The 13,563-nt window shown below is 36.7% G+C and overlaps 1 protein-coding gene across 2 annotated transcripts in view; it reads left to right on the forward strand.

Annotated features, from left to right (window-relative positions):
- CNOT2 (CCR4-NOT transcription complex subunit 2) overlaps positions 1 to 13,563 on the forward strand; it is an 87,183-nt gene that overhangs the window by 59,928 nt on the left and 13,692 nt on the right. For both annotated transcript variants that reach the window (XM_054071396.1, XM_054071388.1), the window contains 8 exons: positions 1,924 to 1,990; positions 5,040 to 5,187; positions 5,817 to 5,999; positions 7,551 to 7,630; positions 8,787 to 8,912; positions 11,466 to 11,590; positions 13,155 to 13,275; positions 13,386 to 13,542. In XM_054071396.1, coding sequence (XP_053927371.1) covers positions 1,924 to 1,990; positions 5,040 to 5,187; positions 5,817 to 5,999; positions 7,551 to 7,630; positions 8,787 to 8,912; positions 11,466 to 11,590; positions 13,155 to 13,275; positions 13,386 to 13,542 — 1,007 coding nt within the window. The remainder of the gene's footprint in view (positions 1 to 1,923; positions 1,991 to 5,039; positions 5,188 to 5,816; positions 6,000 to 7,550; positions 7,631 to 8,786; positions 8,913 to 11,465; positions 11,591 to 13,154; positions 13,276 to 13,385; positions 13,543 to 13,563) is intronic.

Genomic DNA, 13,563 nt, shown 5'->3' on the forward strand with positions numbered 1-13,563 from the left:
TGGGTAGAGGATGTGTGTCAGGCCCTCAGGACCAACTTTTTTGTTTTACAAATGCACTGCTCTCTGACTGCATTACTTGCTGATGCAGATGTGTCCTGTGAACTTTGTCTGAGTGCAGAGCTAAAGCCACTGGTGGCTATTTAAAATGTTCTTTAGTTCTCAAGCACTTACTGACTAAGAAAGGACAACTTTGTTCCGGTTTGGCAGATATTTTAGTTATTTTTTTTTTCTGTAGTTGTTCTTTTAGTGTTTCAAACCTCTTGTGTAGGCACATGTGGGAGTTTATTGCTGGAGTTGCTCACTATCAAATATATGCATTTTGTTCAAAAAGTATGTATTGTGTGACTATATCATATTTTGGGGTGATATTTCTGATACATTTTCTGATGGCCTAAAGTAATTGCCTGATGTAGTGTCTCATGCCTTCTGTATGTATTAAAAAGGTTTAAATACTTCAAGATTTACAAACATAAATGCAACTTTTGATATTTAGTGTCTACCCTGCGTGTCATCTTTCTCACTTCTACCACCTAGATTTGATTCTGGTATAGACAACTAGCAGATTCATTTTATAAGGTTTGTTTTAGTTTTACAGCTGTCTAGATTTAATCAACAAAGCATTTTGCAATTCATCACAGTGAAAGTTATTTTGATTTGAATTCTTTACTCTCAAGTTGAAAAAGCTTTAAATCCCTTTACGTGTAAGAATCCAGACATTCCTTTCCTTGAAACAATATTAAATTCAATCCAAGTCAGGACTACTGCACTAAACAATCAGGCATCTGCCCATCGGTTAGTAAGTATGAGTAGCATATTCTGTTGTGAGCTGGATGGATTAGGTCAGCTAATATGTCGTCTTGCTGCAGTGGACAATTAGCTATACCTAATGTTGATGGACTTCTGATATCTTCTTTAAAAACATCCAGGATGGATATTCCAGTGCTTAACTGTCCTTAAGACTGCAGAAGGCTTTTTTTTTTTAAATTATTATTTAGCCTAAGTCTCCTGTTTCTAGAATTTATTAATATTTTCCTTTCTGCACCAGTGTGAAGAGTAGTTTATGCTTTGCCTCTTACAGCAATGATGGGAAGTCTGGTGTCATATCCTACCTTAGTTGCTGCCTTTTTGAAATACGCAAACCCAAATTTCAGTCTTTCTTCATAAATCATGATTGTTTTTTAGAGCTTACTCTTCTCAAGAGTCTCTTTAGTTTGTCACTTTTCTTGCGTGGTGTCTGGAAATTGAGAAAGAAGGTTCTAATGGAAATATTTGGTAACATATGATGTTTCGAAAATGGATATAACAAAACAGGAAAGATTACTTCTGACATTTGTACGTCTTACCCATTCATATGGTGTATACAAGCATGAAGCTAGCTCTTAGGGAAGTACATTACAATTTTAACTTCAGAATGTTTCTGTAGTTCATGTCTGTCAGTATATACCTAATGCTATGTAGCCATTCATTTCCCACTATTTGCCCTTGTAACTCATAATATGAAGCTTCGCACTTGTGATGACACTGAACAGAGATTGACCTGCTTGTGTGATGCAAGTTTTTCGGGGATAAAAAAACCTATACCTGACTTAATTGAGTACTCTTTTTTTCTGTAACGAGTCTCCTAGCTACACGGGCAGAAAAAATAGAAGCTTCTAGATCTTTTCCTCTATGCTATTTGTCACACGTTAAAGAAAGTTTGGTTTTGTGTATGTAAAGTAATAACTTTTTATTGACATGTAATATAGTGTTACGGTTGTTACTGTTCATGTATTTTGGGGAGTTTCTGAAACTTTTGATGGCATCAAAAGAGTTTTCAGTTGCTGTTTTGGCTTTCTGGGCAAAACAATGTACTGTTGTAAACTTTGAGAGCAAGACAGAACCATATCTTTGTGTCTTTAATAGCTTTTAATTCTTTCATTTTAGATGCTGGCATCACCATCAACATCAGGTCAGCTGTCTCAGTTTGGGGCAAGTTTATACGGGCAACAAAGTAAGAATTCTTTTTATTCATGATATGTTTATTTTATGCTAAATGTGTTTTAGTTTCATGCTCTTTGGATTGAGAACATGTGTATGGCTTTGTTTTCTGGTGATTCTGAAAAAGACAGTATGTCTCCTTGTGTGAATTTTTTTTTTTTTTTGAAGATACATTTTTGCTTTGCTAAGTGTGCATTTTTTGAGTGTTTAGTATGCACAGTGTCATATATTGACACTGTATAGCTGTTAAATATCCAAATATAAACACCCTATAAAGAATGTCTGTGATTTAACTGTGACTCTGAAGGAAAAACTAAGGGCCAAAAGAAGTCTAGTTCAGAAATATATGTAGGGAACAGAAGGAAACTGTGTCTTAAATTATAACTGATATTTCATGCTCTACAGGAACAAATGAAATCTTGTGTACATGCTTGGCAATGTACACAAAGATTTGGCAGGGAACTATGCCAGTAATATTATTGCCTGCTGCAGCACTGCTTTTTCCTTTCCCATACCTTGAAGATTTTTTCTGTATCTGCTAGTCTTATGTATGCTATTGCAGTAGAAGACCTTTGGAATCACAGTATGTGATGCTAGCCACCGAACTTACGGGCGAGCATTGAGAAATGAACCTCCTTGTAGCTGAGAGGTGCATCCAGAAAGTGACTCAGGGTTAGATGCAGTTACACAAGCCAGACAGGTTTGTGAACATCTCACCCTTATCAGTGTACTCTTTTGAGTGTTTGCAGCTTTCTTCCCAAGTGCATCTGACTTGGATTCTAAGAAAAAGCGTCTTCAGAGTAATTTAGATAGCGTGGTCTCTTTTTATATGGACAAACAAAAAGCTTTGTCTGCTAGATACGTGGCCTCCACAACTTCTTTTTGCTTTCTTCTAATAGTTTTAAAAAATATAGTGATCATTTACTATCTCAGTGGCTGTTGATGAGTGAACATGTAATATGAACTGGCATTTGATTATGCTGCTGAGATTTGTATGAGCAGTTTCTGGCCAGTCTGAGTCTTATGTTTGGCTTTTGGCTTTTTCGGTTCTGAATCTGTCACTATGAAGCTTTCAGACTTAACTGTGTAAAGATACTGAAGACATTTATTCATTCTGTTTTTCACAGTTATTTGTTGTTTATTTTTAAGATCAGCTGTTTTCATCAACTTCACTGTTAATTCAGTGGTGCATGGTCTTTCTGTTCTGGTTGTGGACATACTCTTTCTAATATGGAGACACGCATGGCTAAAATCTGGAAAGCAAATATTATTGAGTTTCAGTTTCTACTAAATATTGAGAAAAAGGGATGAGAAACTTCTGTGTTGAAGTCAATGCCTATGATTAAAATAATTGTAGGACACCCTCTCCTGCCATAACACCTATAAACTTTTAGATTGGTAGCTGTCATTAAGCAAGATGTCATGTTCTAGAGTTAATGTAACTTAACTGTTTGGCAGGAAATTGGCCACTTCATTGATCGGTTTCCAATACAGTCCATGCAGCTTTTGTCTCAATTTAAAAGTGGGAAAAGGGGAGCGTAGGAAAAAAGGTTTTTTTTCTTATGATGAATATTTTGACTGTCCCTGCTTGCCAGCCACAGGAATACAGTTCTGCTTCTCTGTGTCAGCCCTACTCACTAAAACTTATTGTTTAAAGAAAGCCAACAATAAGAGATAACCATCTTAGTAGAACAAATGCTTGCACAAAATTAACCTGAATGTTGTAATTATGTTGTTCAGTGTGCTGCATCTAGTTTGGAAATGTATGGATTTTTCTTTACCATTTTATTTTTAAAATTCCATGTAATTGCTAATCAGCGTGAAATATTATCTATGATAAATATTTATGCTCATTGAAATTATTCTGATGCAGCAAATTGCCAAAATATTGACAGTGAACACCTCAATATAATCAGCATTTAATGAATTCTTAGGAGGCTTGTAATAGCAAGTTGCGCTGTGTCTTGATCTGAATGCGCAGAGATAAATTTCAGCATTATCAAAATTTTGACTGTTATTGCAAACTTCTTGGATTGCAAATTGTAGAGTAGGACATGGACAGACAGCAGTTCTTAAAGTGTAAGATCTAAACAATGGGAATATTTCTTCAGACCTTGTCCATGGTGACACCCTGAGTGTATGCTGTGTCTGTTCTTTGCATTCTTAATGTTTAATTGTGTTACACACTGGCATATTCAGTTCTTCTGCAGGGGTAATCTGCCGTGGGAGAGTGACAATCCCTCCTAATATGTTGTTTATTTGGTCTGCAAGATGAGGATTTGAGTTCTGAGAGTCTACCTCTGCAGTCTTATGCCAAAGCAACAGGGACCGTTACTTAACGCATTTTATATGCTGTTTGTTTCTATTGATACGCACTATATGACATTTTTGTGGTTTTGAACATCGTTCTGAAACATCAGAAATGCAGAAAAGCGAGTGACAATGATGAGAAACTTCATAAAGTTTTTGGGCATTTTGAGACAGGGCAGCAACTGGTTACCTTCTGCTGTTCTGAGTTAAAGTGATTTCTTTTTTTACCTCACTGAAGTGCTGACCTTATTATGTCACACCCAGATGTTTGTGTAGAAAATACTTTTGATTGCAAAGTTAAAAATCTTCTGTATACTTTTAAATGCTAGTAGAGAGCAGTTAAAATTGTACGTGCTTTCTTTTCCCAAAAGATTGAACTTGACTCGATTGTGGACACTGAAGTTCTGTTATCAGAAAGAAGCAACTTAAACTTCACAGAGAAATGGCCTAAACAGTTGCTTTTGTTGTCCTAAAAGCAGTGTTTTCTCTCATATTATGCATCTCAAAGGAAACAATTCCATTAGTTACTCAAATAAAGAATTCCTTAAGGAGCCTTTCTAAAGTTTAACAGAAATGGGGCTAAATTTGAGATAATTTGGCTTCTGTTATGCCAAAAAGGACTAGATTTTACACAGCTGTCTTTACACCTTTATGTAGGTTGTCAGCATAAATTGTTTCCATCTACACCTGATGGAGAATACTTTGTTCCTTATTGCTCTGTATCTCCACCCCTCTGAATTTTTTTTCAATAGGTGCACTAGGCCTTCCAATGAGGGGAATGAGCAACAATACCCCTCAGTTAAATCGCAGCTTATCACAAGGCACTCAGTTACCGAGCCACGTAACGCCAACAACAGGGGTACCAACAATGTCACTTCACACGCCTCCATCTCCGAGCAGGTATTTATTGATAGCCAATATTTCTGCAATTGTGTCTTTCTGCAGAGCACTTGTTAAATGTTCTGCATATTTTGCCTTGACTACTTTACAGTCTGATTAGTTAAAAAAAAAAAAAAAAGTAGTTTCTATTGACCACTACATATGTTAGGGAAATAATACTCCAAAACAGTAAGTAATACAGTATTTGATTTTTGTTTGTAAAGGACAAGTTGCTGGCAAATTCTGCTTCAGAATTTAAGAGGCCGGTGGTGTTTTTTTTTTTTTTTGATTGTTCTGTTAGATATACAGTTAAAATTTTTGTATGGATGTCATACACCATGTAAGAATATTAAGGTAGTAGGTCTGAAGCGTCCAGTAAAAAAAAGAGGTGTAACACCTTTTCAAATGCATAATACCTAAGTATTTTTCTAAACCTCACCAAGGACTTGATTAGTATGTAATGGGTCATCTGATATTTCTGAAGAGATCCAAAACTACATTAATTATAGAGAGTAATCCAAACATGCTGTTTTGACGCTAAGCACAAATTAGGTTGCAACAGCTCAGAGTCCATCGTACGTTAGTAATCTAAATGAGTAACCAAATACTATTGTACAGATTCATCTCTGTGGATGGTTTTTCTCTTTCAGGGGGATATTGCCTATGAATCCTAGGAATATGATGAACCACTCCCAGGTTGGTCAGGGCATTGGAATTCCCAGCAGGACAAACAGCATGAGCAGTTCAGGGTTAGGCAGCCCCAACAGAAGCTCTCCAAGCATAATATGTATGCCAAAGCAGCAGCCCTCTCGACAACCTTTTACTGTGAACAGGTAAGGCTGTTCTGTCAGGCCATCCCTGTCGGCCACAGACATGCTTAAGCGCTGCTCTGGAATTCTAATTTTTATCCATTAGATTAAAGCTCGAAAGCTGCTTCGTTTCTTCTCCTCTCCTGGCAGTAAACTTTGAAGCTGCTTCGAATATTCACCTAAGCTTTTAGACACCTTTCAGCTAAACTGTGTTTCTGACTAATGAATTTCTACTGCTGCTTCTTTGAAATACATGGTGTTTCTCATGTGCTCCCAAGTTTGGTTTTGGAACGTATCTTGATTTTGGGGTATATGCTTCCAATTTAAGACTGTTCACCTGTGGGTTTGGGAATAAGTAAGGCAAGATCTAAAAACACAACTGTTATTCTGGAATAACAGTTAATTGATTCAGACACAGTAGAGACCTAGTATTTTACTACTTTAAATTCTGTATAGTATAGAGAACAGTGGTTTGCCATTCGTTTAAGGATTTGGTGGTCATTTGGATGCCAAAAGCTTCTCAATCACTTCTGCTCTTTTTCTAACTCTGGGCAAGATTCTAACATCATAGTTCATCAGGCTTTAGCTGTGTTTGATGCTGTGTTAATGCTTAGTTTATACTGATAAACTTGTAGTAAAAATGTGTTAATTCTGGTTAATAGGTGTAGTCACAGCTTTGCACAGCTGACTGCTTTCCAGACTTTGCTGCTTTTCTTGATGTCTCAATCGAAAGTGAAACATTTAGGGCTATTTCAACTTGGAATGCAATGCTTCCGACTTATAATTTTGGAAAAAGTCTGTGTAGGTGAAATTTCCACCAGGAAAACATTTGACAGTTTATTTATGGAACTTGTAAAATGTCCATTTCCACCCATTTATGGGGGGGGAAATGAATGTTGTGATTTCCCACGGGCCATAAGTTCAGAATTTCATACAGCTGAGGCCTACCTTTGAGCTTTTTAGCATCTTCAGCTCACACAGACTGAAGCAGATAATTTCTAAGAGTGTCTTTCATGTAGGCCTACTGTGGTTGGATACTTAGATATCGTCAAATATTTTTGCCTGACTATGTGAAACTTCAGTTTAGCTGGTGTTCCTGTGTGGCAGAGATCATCCCTTTGCTGGCAGTTCCACCATATGTATGTGGTGATGATTGCACACCATAACTGTTTGGCTTATAACTGGGTTATGACAAACTTGATCACTTCCATGATATAGCTTCCCACCTGCAAATGAATGGATTGTGGTCTGACTTTTCACTACTGCATTTGCTGCTGCTTCATTTTTCTGGATGAAATTACTGAGTAACGATCAAGTTTGTCATAACTTATTGGTTGACAGATGGCTTAGGACACAGTGGCTATGAAAAAACGCAGTTTGAAGTCATTCCAGTTGTCTTGATCTGATGAGCTTCAGAAGTATGAAGGAAAATAATTAGAAATGGAGGCTGGTGTGGGTTGCTTAAGCTTGAAATGATATAAGTGTCTTAGGTTATTTTTTGGCCTTTAATACTTTCCACTGAAAATTATGAAGTATGTATACCCTTTTGTCTGACTTGCTGGATTTTTTTCACAGTATGTCTGGATTTGGGATGAACAGAAATCAGGCATTTGGAATGAATAACTCCTTATCAAGTAACATTTTTAATGGAACAGGTATGTTTACGCTGACTGATGTTGATCTTAAAGTACAGTAGAGAGATTTTTGACTAAATAAATCTAACTGAAAATACTTTCTTCTGTTGGAGTACAACTGTGCTTTAATGTTCAGCTGTTCTATAGAAACGCAGCTCCAAGAGCACTGCGATGAAACTGTTACTACTCCATAACAGTGTATTTTAATCTTTCTGAAGGCAAAGTTCAAGTATTGTATAGAATACTCATTGTACATCATATGACTGTAGGTTGTATCTAGTCAGTTATAAATGCAAAATAGTTTATGAAATTGAGCGGGGGATTAGAGATAAAGAAGATTTATCCATTGTCTATGAGAACATTATATAGGGCAAAACCAGCCAAAAAGTACGTTTTGAAATCTCAAACTCCTTTTGAACAGCTGATTTGTGATGTGATCCTTTCAGTCAGTTGTTCCATTTGTGTTTTTCCTCTGGGAATCACCTCTTCACTTGAAGTTAATGAACTAGAGAATGGAGGATACCCTTGTGCCTAAATGCCTTGGGTTCGTCTGCTGATGTTTCTGTAGGTGGCTGTGTATATGAAGCAACTTGAGGTGCTGATGACATGAAAAACTGGAAGGGTTTGAGCATCCCCTAGGACCTTGTGATGGCTTTCTAGAATTGCAATTCTGGCCTTGCCTATGTAGTATTTTCTGCTGCAAACTGAAAAATGTTCATGTGTAACTTGTACTGCATGTCCTTCAGCTTTATCTTACCTGACTTGAGGACAAAAGAGCTCCTTGTTGCTGCTGCTAGTATGAGCTATTGTCTTCTCTTAAATTTCTTCTTGATAGCCCCTTAAATTTTAAACAGGCTTCCTATCCCGATACTGTAATTTTGGTGGTCTGCCTGTATTTTACACATGCAGTCTTTAATTTAAAATGAGACTTTAATTCAAAAATTCAAACCTTTTTTACTAATTACTGCTGACTATCTGTTGTTTAAAAGCAAACTCCAAGCATCTGTTAGTCTTTAGGCTGGTCTCATAACACAGAGGTGGTTGTTATCTGTAATAACTATAATAAGAGTAAAAAGATCAGCCAGAGGAAAGAAAACATATCCTCATTTTATCTTTCATGTAATGATGTCTTTGAGAAAAAACTTAAGGAAATTTAAAATATATGCTTTTATTGTAGATGGAAGTGAAAATGTGACAGGACTGGACCTCTCGGATTTTCCAGCGCTAGCAGACAGAAACAGAAGGGAAGGAAGTGGCAATCCAACTCCATTAATAAACCCTCTAGCTGGAAGGGCACCGTATGGTAAGACTGTAGTTTTGAAAGCTCCTTGAATGAAACAAGTCCTTGCTTGATTCACCTTTTACTGTTTGTAAGATAATAGTCTTTTCAAAAATGCCAGATACTTCAGCGCCTAAGCCTCATTTTTGAAAATAAGTAGCAAATATCTCAGTGATTGGAGATTCACCTCAGGCTTTTGTAAGCGTTAGAACCGATCTGTTGTATTTTCACTGTCAATAGAGGTTATTGGGGTTTCCAGTCTGTATAGTATGATTACTCTGAAGCTGCTCACTCTTGACATTTCTTAGGCAATAGGTTGTGTTTCTAGTTGCAGGTGTGAAAGAACTGTCAAGGTCTGAGTAGTAAATTTTAGAAATAATATTTGATTACTAGAGATGTTACTTTATAGAAAGTCAACAGCTGTAAACATAATGTATGTTATCACCATTTACTGGTAGTAATTGCTGTAGTACTGTTGACTGTCACTCTTATGATGAACATCAGATTTCAAAAAATAATAGTAAACATCAACTATGAGCAGTCAGATTCCAAGTATGTGTCTTATAATTCTTGCTGAACAACTTAAAAAATAATAAAAGGAAAAACTAAGGTGGATACAGATCTTATTGTTTGGGTCTGGAAAAAAATCGGGTAAGCTTAGCATGAAGCACACCACTTTTTTTTGTTACTGCTTTAGTAGATTTTGTCATGCACGTTGCATCAGCTACTCTAAAAAGTTGCTTTTATAACCTGAAGTTATTTTTGTGACACTTGTCAGATTTCTAGCCCAAAATACCCTGGTGTTTTCTAACTGTAAAAAGCTAGTGTTTTTCAGAGATATTTCCAGCATTATTGGAGACAAATAATAGATATGGCGTTATCAGGAGAAACTAGCCCCATGAGTTGGGTGTAACCAGGGCCCTCTGCTTAAGATAGCTGTGAGAAACAGCTAAACCAAGTTCAACTCACAGGCTCCTAAGCACAGGAAAAGTCACTTCCCCAATTAGACACTGAAAAGTCACACTGAGAGTGGAGATCTAATACTTGTGGTTTACATGAGATTGGGTCTGTCTCTGAAAGAGAAGCCATTTTATGGAAAATTGATAGAAGGCAGGAAAGAGAGCCACACAGGTGTACTTCCAGAATGGAGCTGGAGTTAAGCGTTCAGCAGCACTGCAGCATAACAAATCTCCTGTGCTTACACTATTTCCCTGTTTTGGTGCTAGCCTAGCTATTTGCATGCCAGTGTGGTGAACCAGGGAAGAAATTTCTCTGGCTGAAGAATTATCTTGAGCGTCTGTTTAATGCAGGGGATGGATATGATGGTAGAAAAAATCAAGAAACAGGGGTATGAGGTGCACTGGACATCAACAAAAAGTGGAGAGCACTTTTGGTTGTGGTCAAGAAAGAGAAGGTTTGAAACTGAGCAGAGGATGTACTTTCTTCATACTTAGCTTATTTAGGAGAATTGGACATCAAACAGTTTTCAGGTAGAATGAGAATATTTGACAGTTAATTCGTTATCAGTTTGATTCATCTACTGGGAGGAATTGTAACAACTCTGGATGAATAGAGTTGAACAGCGGAAACAAGATTAACTCAGTGGTTTAGTTTTTTTTCTTAAATAAAGGAAATTTGATCACTAACTTCAGAATGCTAGAGACAGACATGTATATATTGTTAGCGTCTGAAGAATTTTAGATTCCCGTATGTCTATTAAGAATCTCTGAAAAATAGGCCCTAGACTACTACTGTGTTCTGTTCCTCTAGTGCATTTCCATTTGCCACCAAATCACTGTATTACTTCTCTGTCTCTCAGCAGAGTATTTGCCCTTAGTTGCAGGGAGTGGGGCTTTTCTTTGGTTGTTTTTTTGTTTGTTTTTTGGTTTGGATTTTGTTTTTTAAAACTAGCATTAAAAAAACAAGAAGGAAAGAATGTTGCTTTTCAGTAGTCAGAATCCATGTTCCAATGTGACTGGCCTACTTTTTTTAAATTAGGGTCAGAGCACTGAGAGTTGCAGGCTAAATGCTTTCAGTTTTCATACTGAAAGTAGGAGTCATTTTTATGTCACAGGCAAGTATTTCATTGGTGATAGGTTCTGTTGCAAGTTAGCTGGGTATCCTTCAAGAATATATGCTTCTGAAGGGGTTATGCTAAGAAACTGTTCATGCAGTTAGGGGATGGAAGAAAAACGTAATATAATCTTAAAAGCAGTACATCCTTCCTTCATCACTGGATTTCCTTAAATAATGCTTGTACAGATTATTTGATTATTTAGATGAGCAAAACAGGTGCTGTTCCTGGTAAAAGTACTGGGCTTCCTTCTTAAAGCAATGGATGTGTTTATGTATTAAACCCAGAGTATTTCTTAGCTAACATTTAAATAAGAGACTTTAGTCTAATATGTGTGGATGTTTTAAATGAATATGCTTTTTTTGGGGTTACTTGGTTTTTTGAAAGCTGTTTCTGCTATACAGCTTGCATATAGTGAAAATTGATAGTAAGCAAGATCAACAGCAGTGAATTCTTTCCTTAGCAGTCATTTAATGTTATTCCTGCTTTCATTTTGATGATAGTTGGAATGGTAACAAAACCAGCAAGTGAGCAGTCCCAGGACTTTTCAATACACAATGAAGATTTTCCAGCATTACCAGGCTCCAGCTACAAAGACCCAACATCGAGTAATGATGATAATAAATCTGTAAGTAAATGTTACATCTCCTTTTATTTTGAGTGTTTATACTTCTTCTTATCATCATATTTTAAAATGGGCAGTGACTATATTTGTAATATAAGATAGTCAAATTTGCCCCTCCAAATTAATGAGAAATTTTGTATAGGCAACATTTCATATGTAACTACGTAAATGTAATCTCTCAGGAAGTAATTTTGTCTGAACAGTCACTGCAACTTTGCTTTCTTAATTCATGACTTCTGTGTCTCCTTGTGTGTTTGGAGTAGAGGCCAGGGAGGAACTCGCAAGAACACCTCAAAATTTATTTTTGAGAATGGCTTTATATTTTTCAAGGTTTGCAATAGTTTCTTTTTCTATCAATTCCAGCTCATTTGTCACTGTTGGTGCCTCTCATCAGTAGTAGTAATCTACACATTGTAACATCTTCCTTTAAAGCTGTCAAATCCATTAAAAGTTAGGTGGTACGCTATCACTTCCAAGGTAAAATACTTGATGAGGAAATGAAATCACAGGGAACAAGGTCTTATAAGAGACGCCATTGCATTCATGGATATGTTGTAAACTAGTGGGATACGCTGCATCTCAAGTATTGTTGTAATTCTTATGCATTAGATATATGGCTTAGATCATAAGATTAAGGATTTTTTTCATTGTTTACTTGGGAAAATTTGTAATAAAAATTGGGGTTTTATTACAAATGAAAGGCAAATAAGATTTGGGTGACAGAACAATTTCCCACAGTGTTTGACAAAATGTTCTTGTTTCTGATTGTTTAATTACTTATTATTGAAAAAAAAATGTTAATCAGGATGAGATAAATACTGTTTAGAAGGTAGTAGATGTGACTACAAAGTCATGTGAAAAGTGCAAAGTGCAACTGTTCAAAAAAGAGACAGGGGGAAACTTCACCCCCAGGTGTTGTGGCCAAGTTTATCGCGTGGAAAGTATTCTGATGCAGTTAGCATTGAATGCGGTAAGGGAAGAGGGAGGGAGTGTGCTTATGTTACTGCAGACTTGTTTTAAAGAATAATAAAGAGTAAGAGATAACAGTTATGGAAGATATCTTTTGTCAGTATATGGGCTGGAGTTTTTTTTACCAGATGTAGTGTTTACATCTATTTCCTGATAGTTTCATATGTGCCAACTGTGTGTTACTTGCACGTGAAATTGTCTTGAGTTATCATCTGTTGTTACATCATGGAGCGTTATGCAGGAGCAAGGCTGTATGAGGCAAAATACATAATGTCATGAGTCCAAAGTACCCTCTAGTCACAGGCACTTGGGACATCTGATCAGACTCAGGTGTGAAATATTTTCTTATCCTTTTGGACTGCAAGCTGTTGGCTTATTAATAGGTTGTTGTATGATAGATATACTTAAAGAAGTGGTAAATATTACATAAAGTCTGTCAACAGAACTCAAGAGCTTCAGCTTGGTCGTATTTTAGGGCCTCATTTATTAGTGTTACTTGATGTACTGGTTTAGAGCACTTGACTGAAAGATACAGTCAACAAATTTTTCCATTTTGGTTTGTTTGCATCATACCAACTCTGCAAATTATTTTTAATAGAATTTGAGTACATCAGGCAAAACATCATCCAGCACAGATGGGCCCAAGTTTCCTGGAGACAAAAGTTCAACTACGCAAAACAACAACCAGCAGAAAAAAGGGATCCAGGTGTTACCTGATGGTATGTGCCATTCCACTTTTTCTTCTTTACAAGTTTTTAAAGTCATTTAGATCGCCTTGTTAATTCCTCCACTTCTTGAAGGAGAAAATTAATTTGTTCTTCTTGCCCAGGTCGGGTTACCAACATTCCTCAGGGGATGGTGACGGACCAGTTTGGAATGATCGGCTTGTTAACATTCATCAGGGCAGCAGAGACAGATCCAGGAATGGTACATCTTGCATTAGGAAGTGATTTAACAACACTAGGTCTCAATCTCAACTCTCCTGAGTAAGTTTCTGGTTTTCAGTA

The sequence above is a fragment of the Cuculus canorus genome, chromosome 1 (assembly GCF_017976375.1).
Source record: "Cuculus canorus isolate bCucCan1 chromosome 1, bCucCan1.pri, whole genome shotgun sequence".
Taxonomy (NCBI): Eukaryota; Metazoa; Chordata; class Aves; order Cuculiformes; family Cuculidae; genus Cuculus; species Cuculus canorus.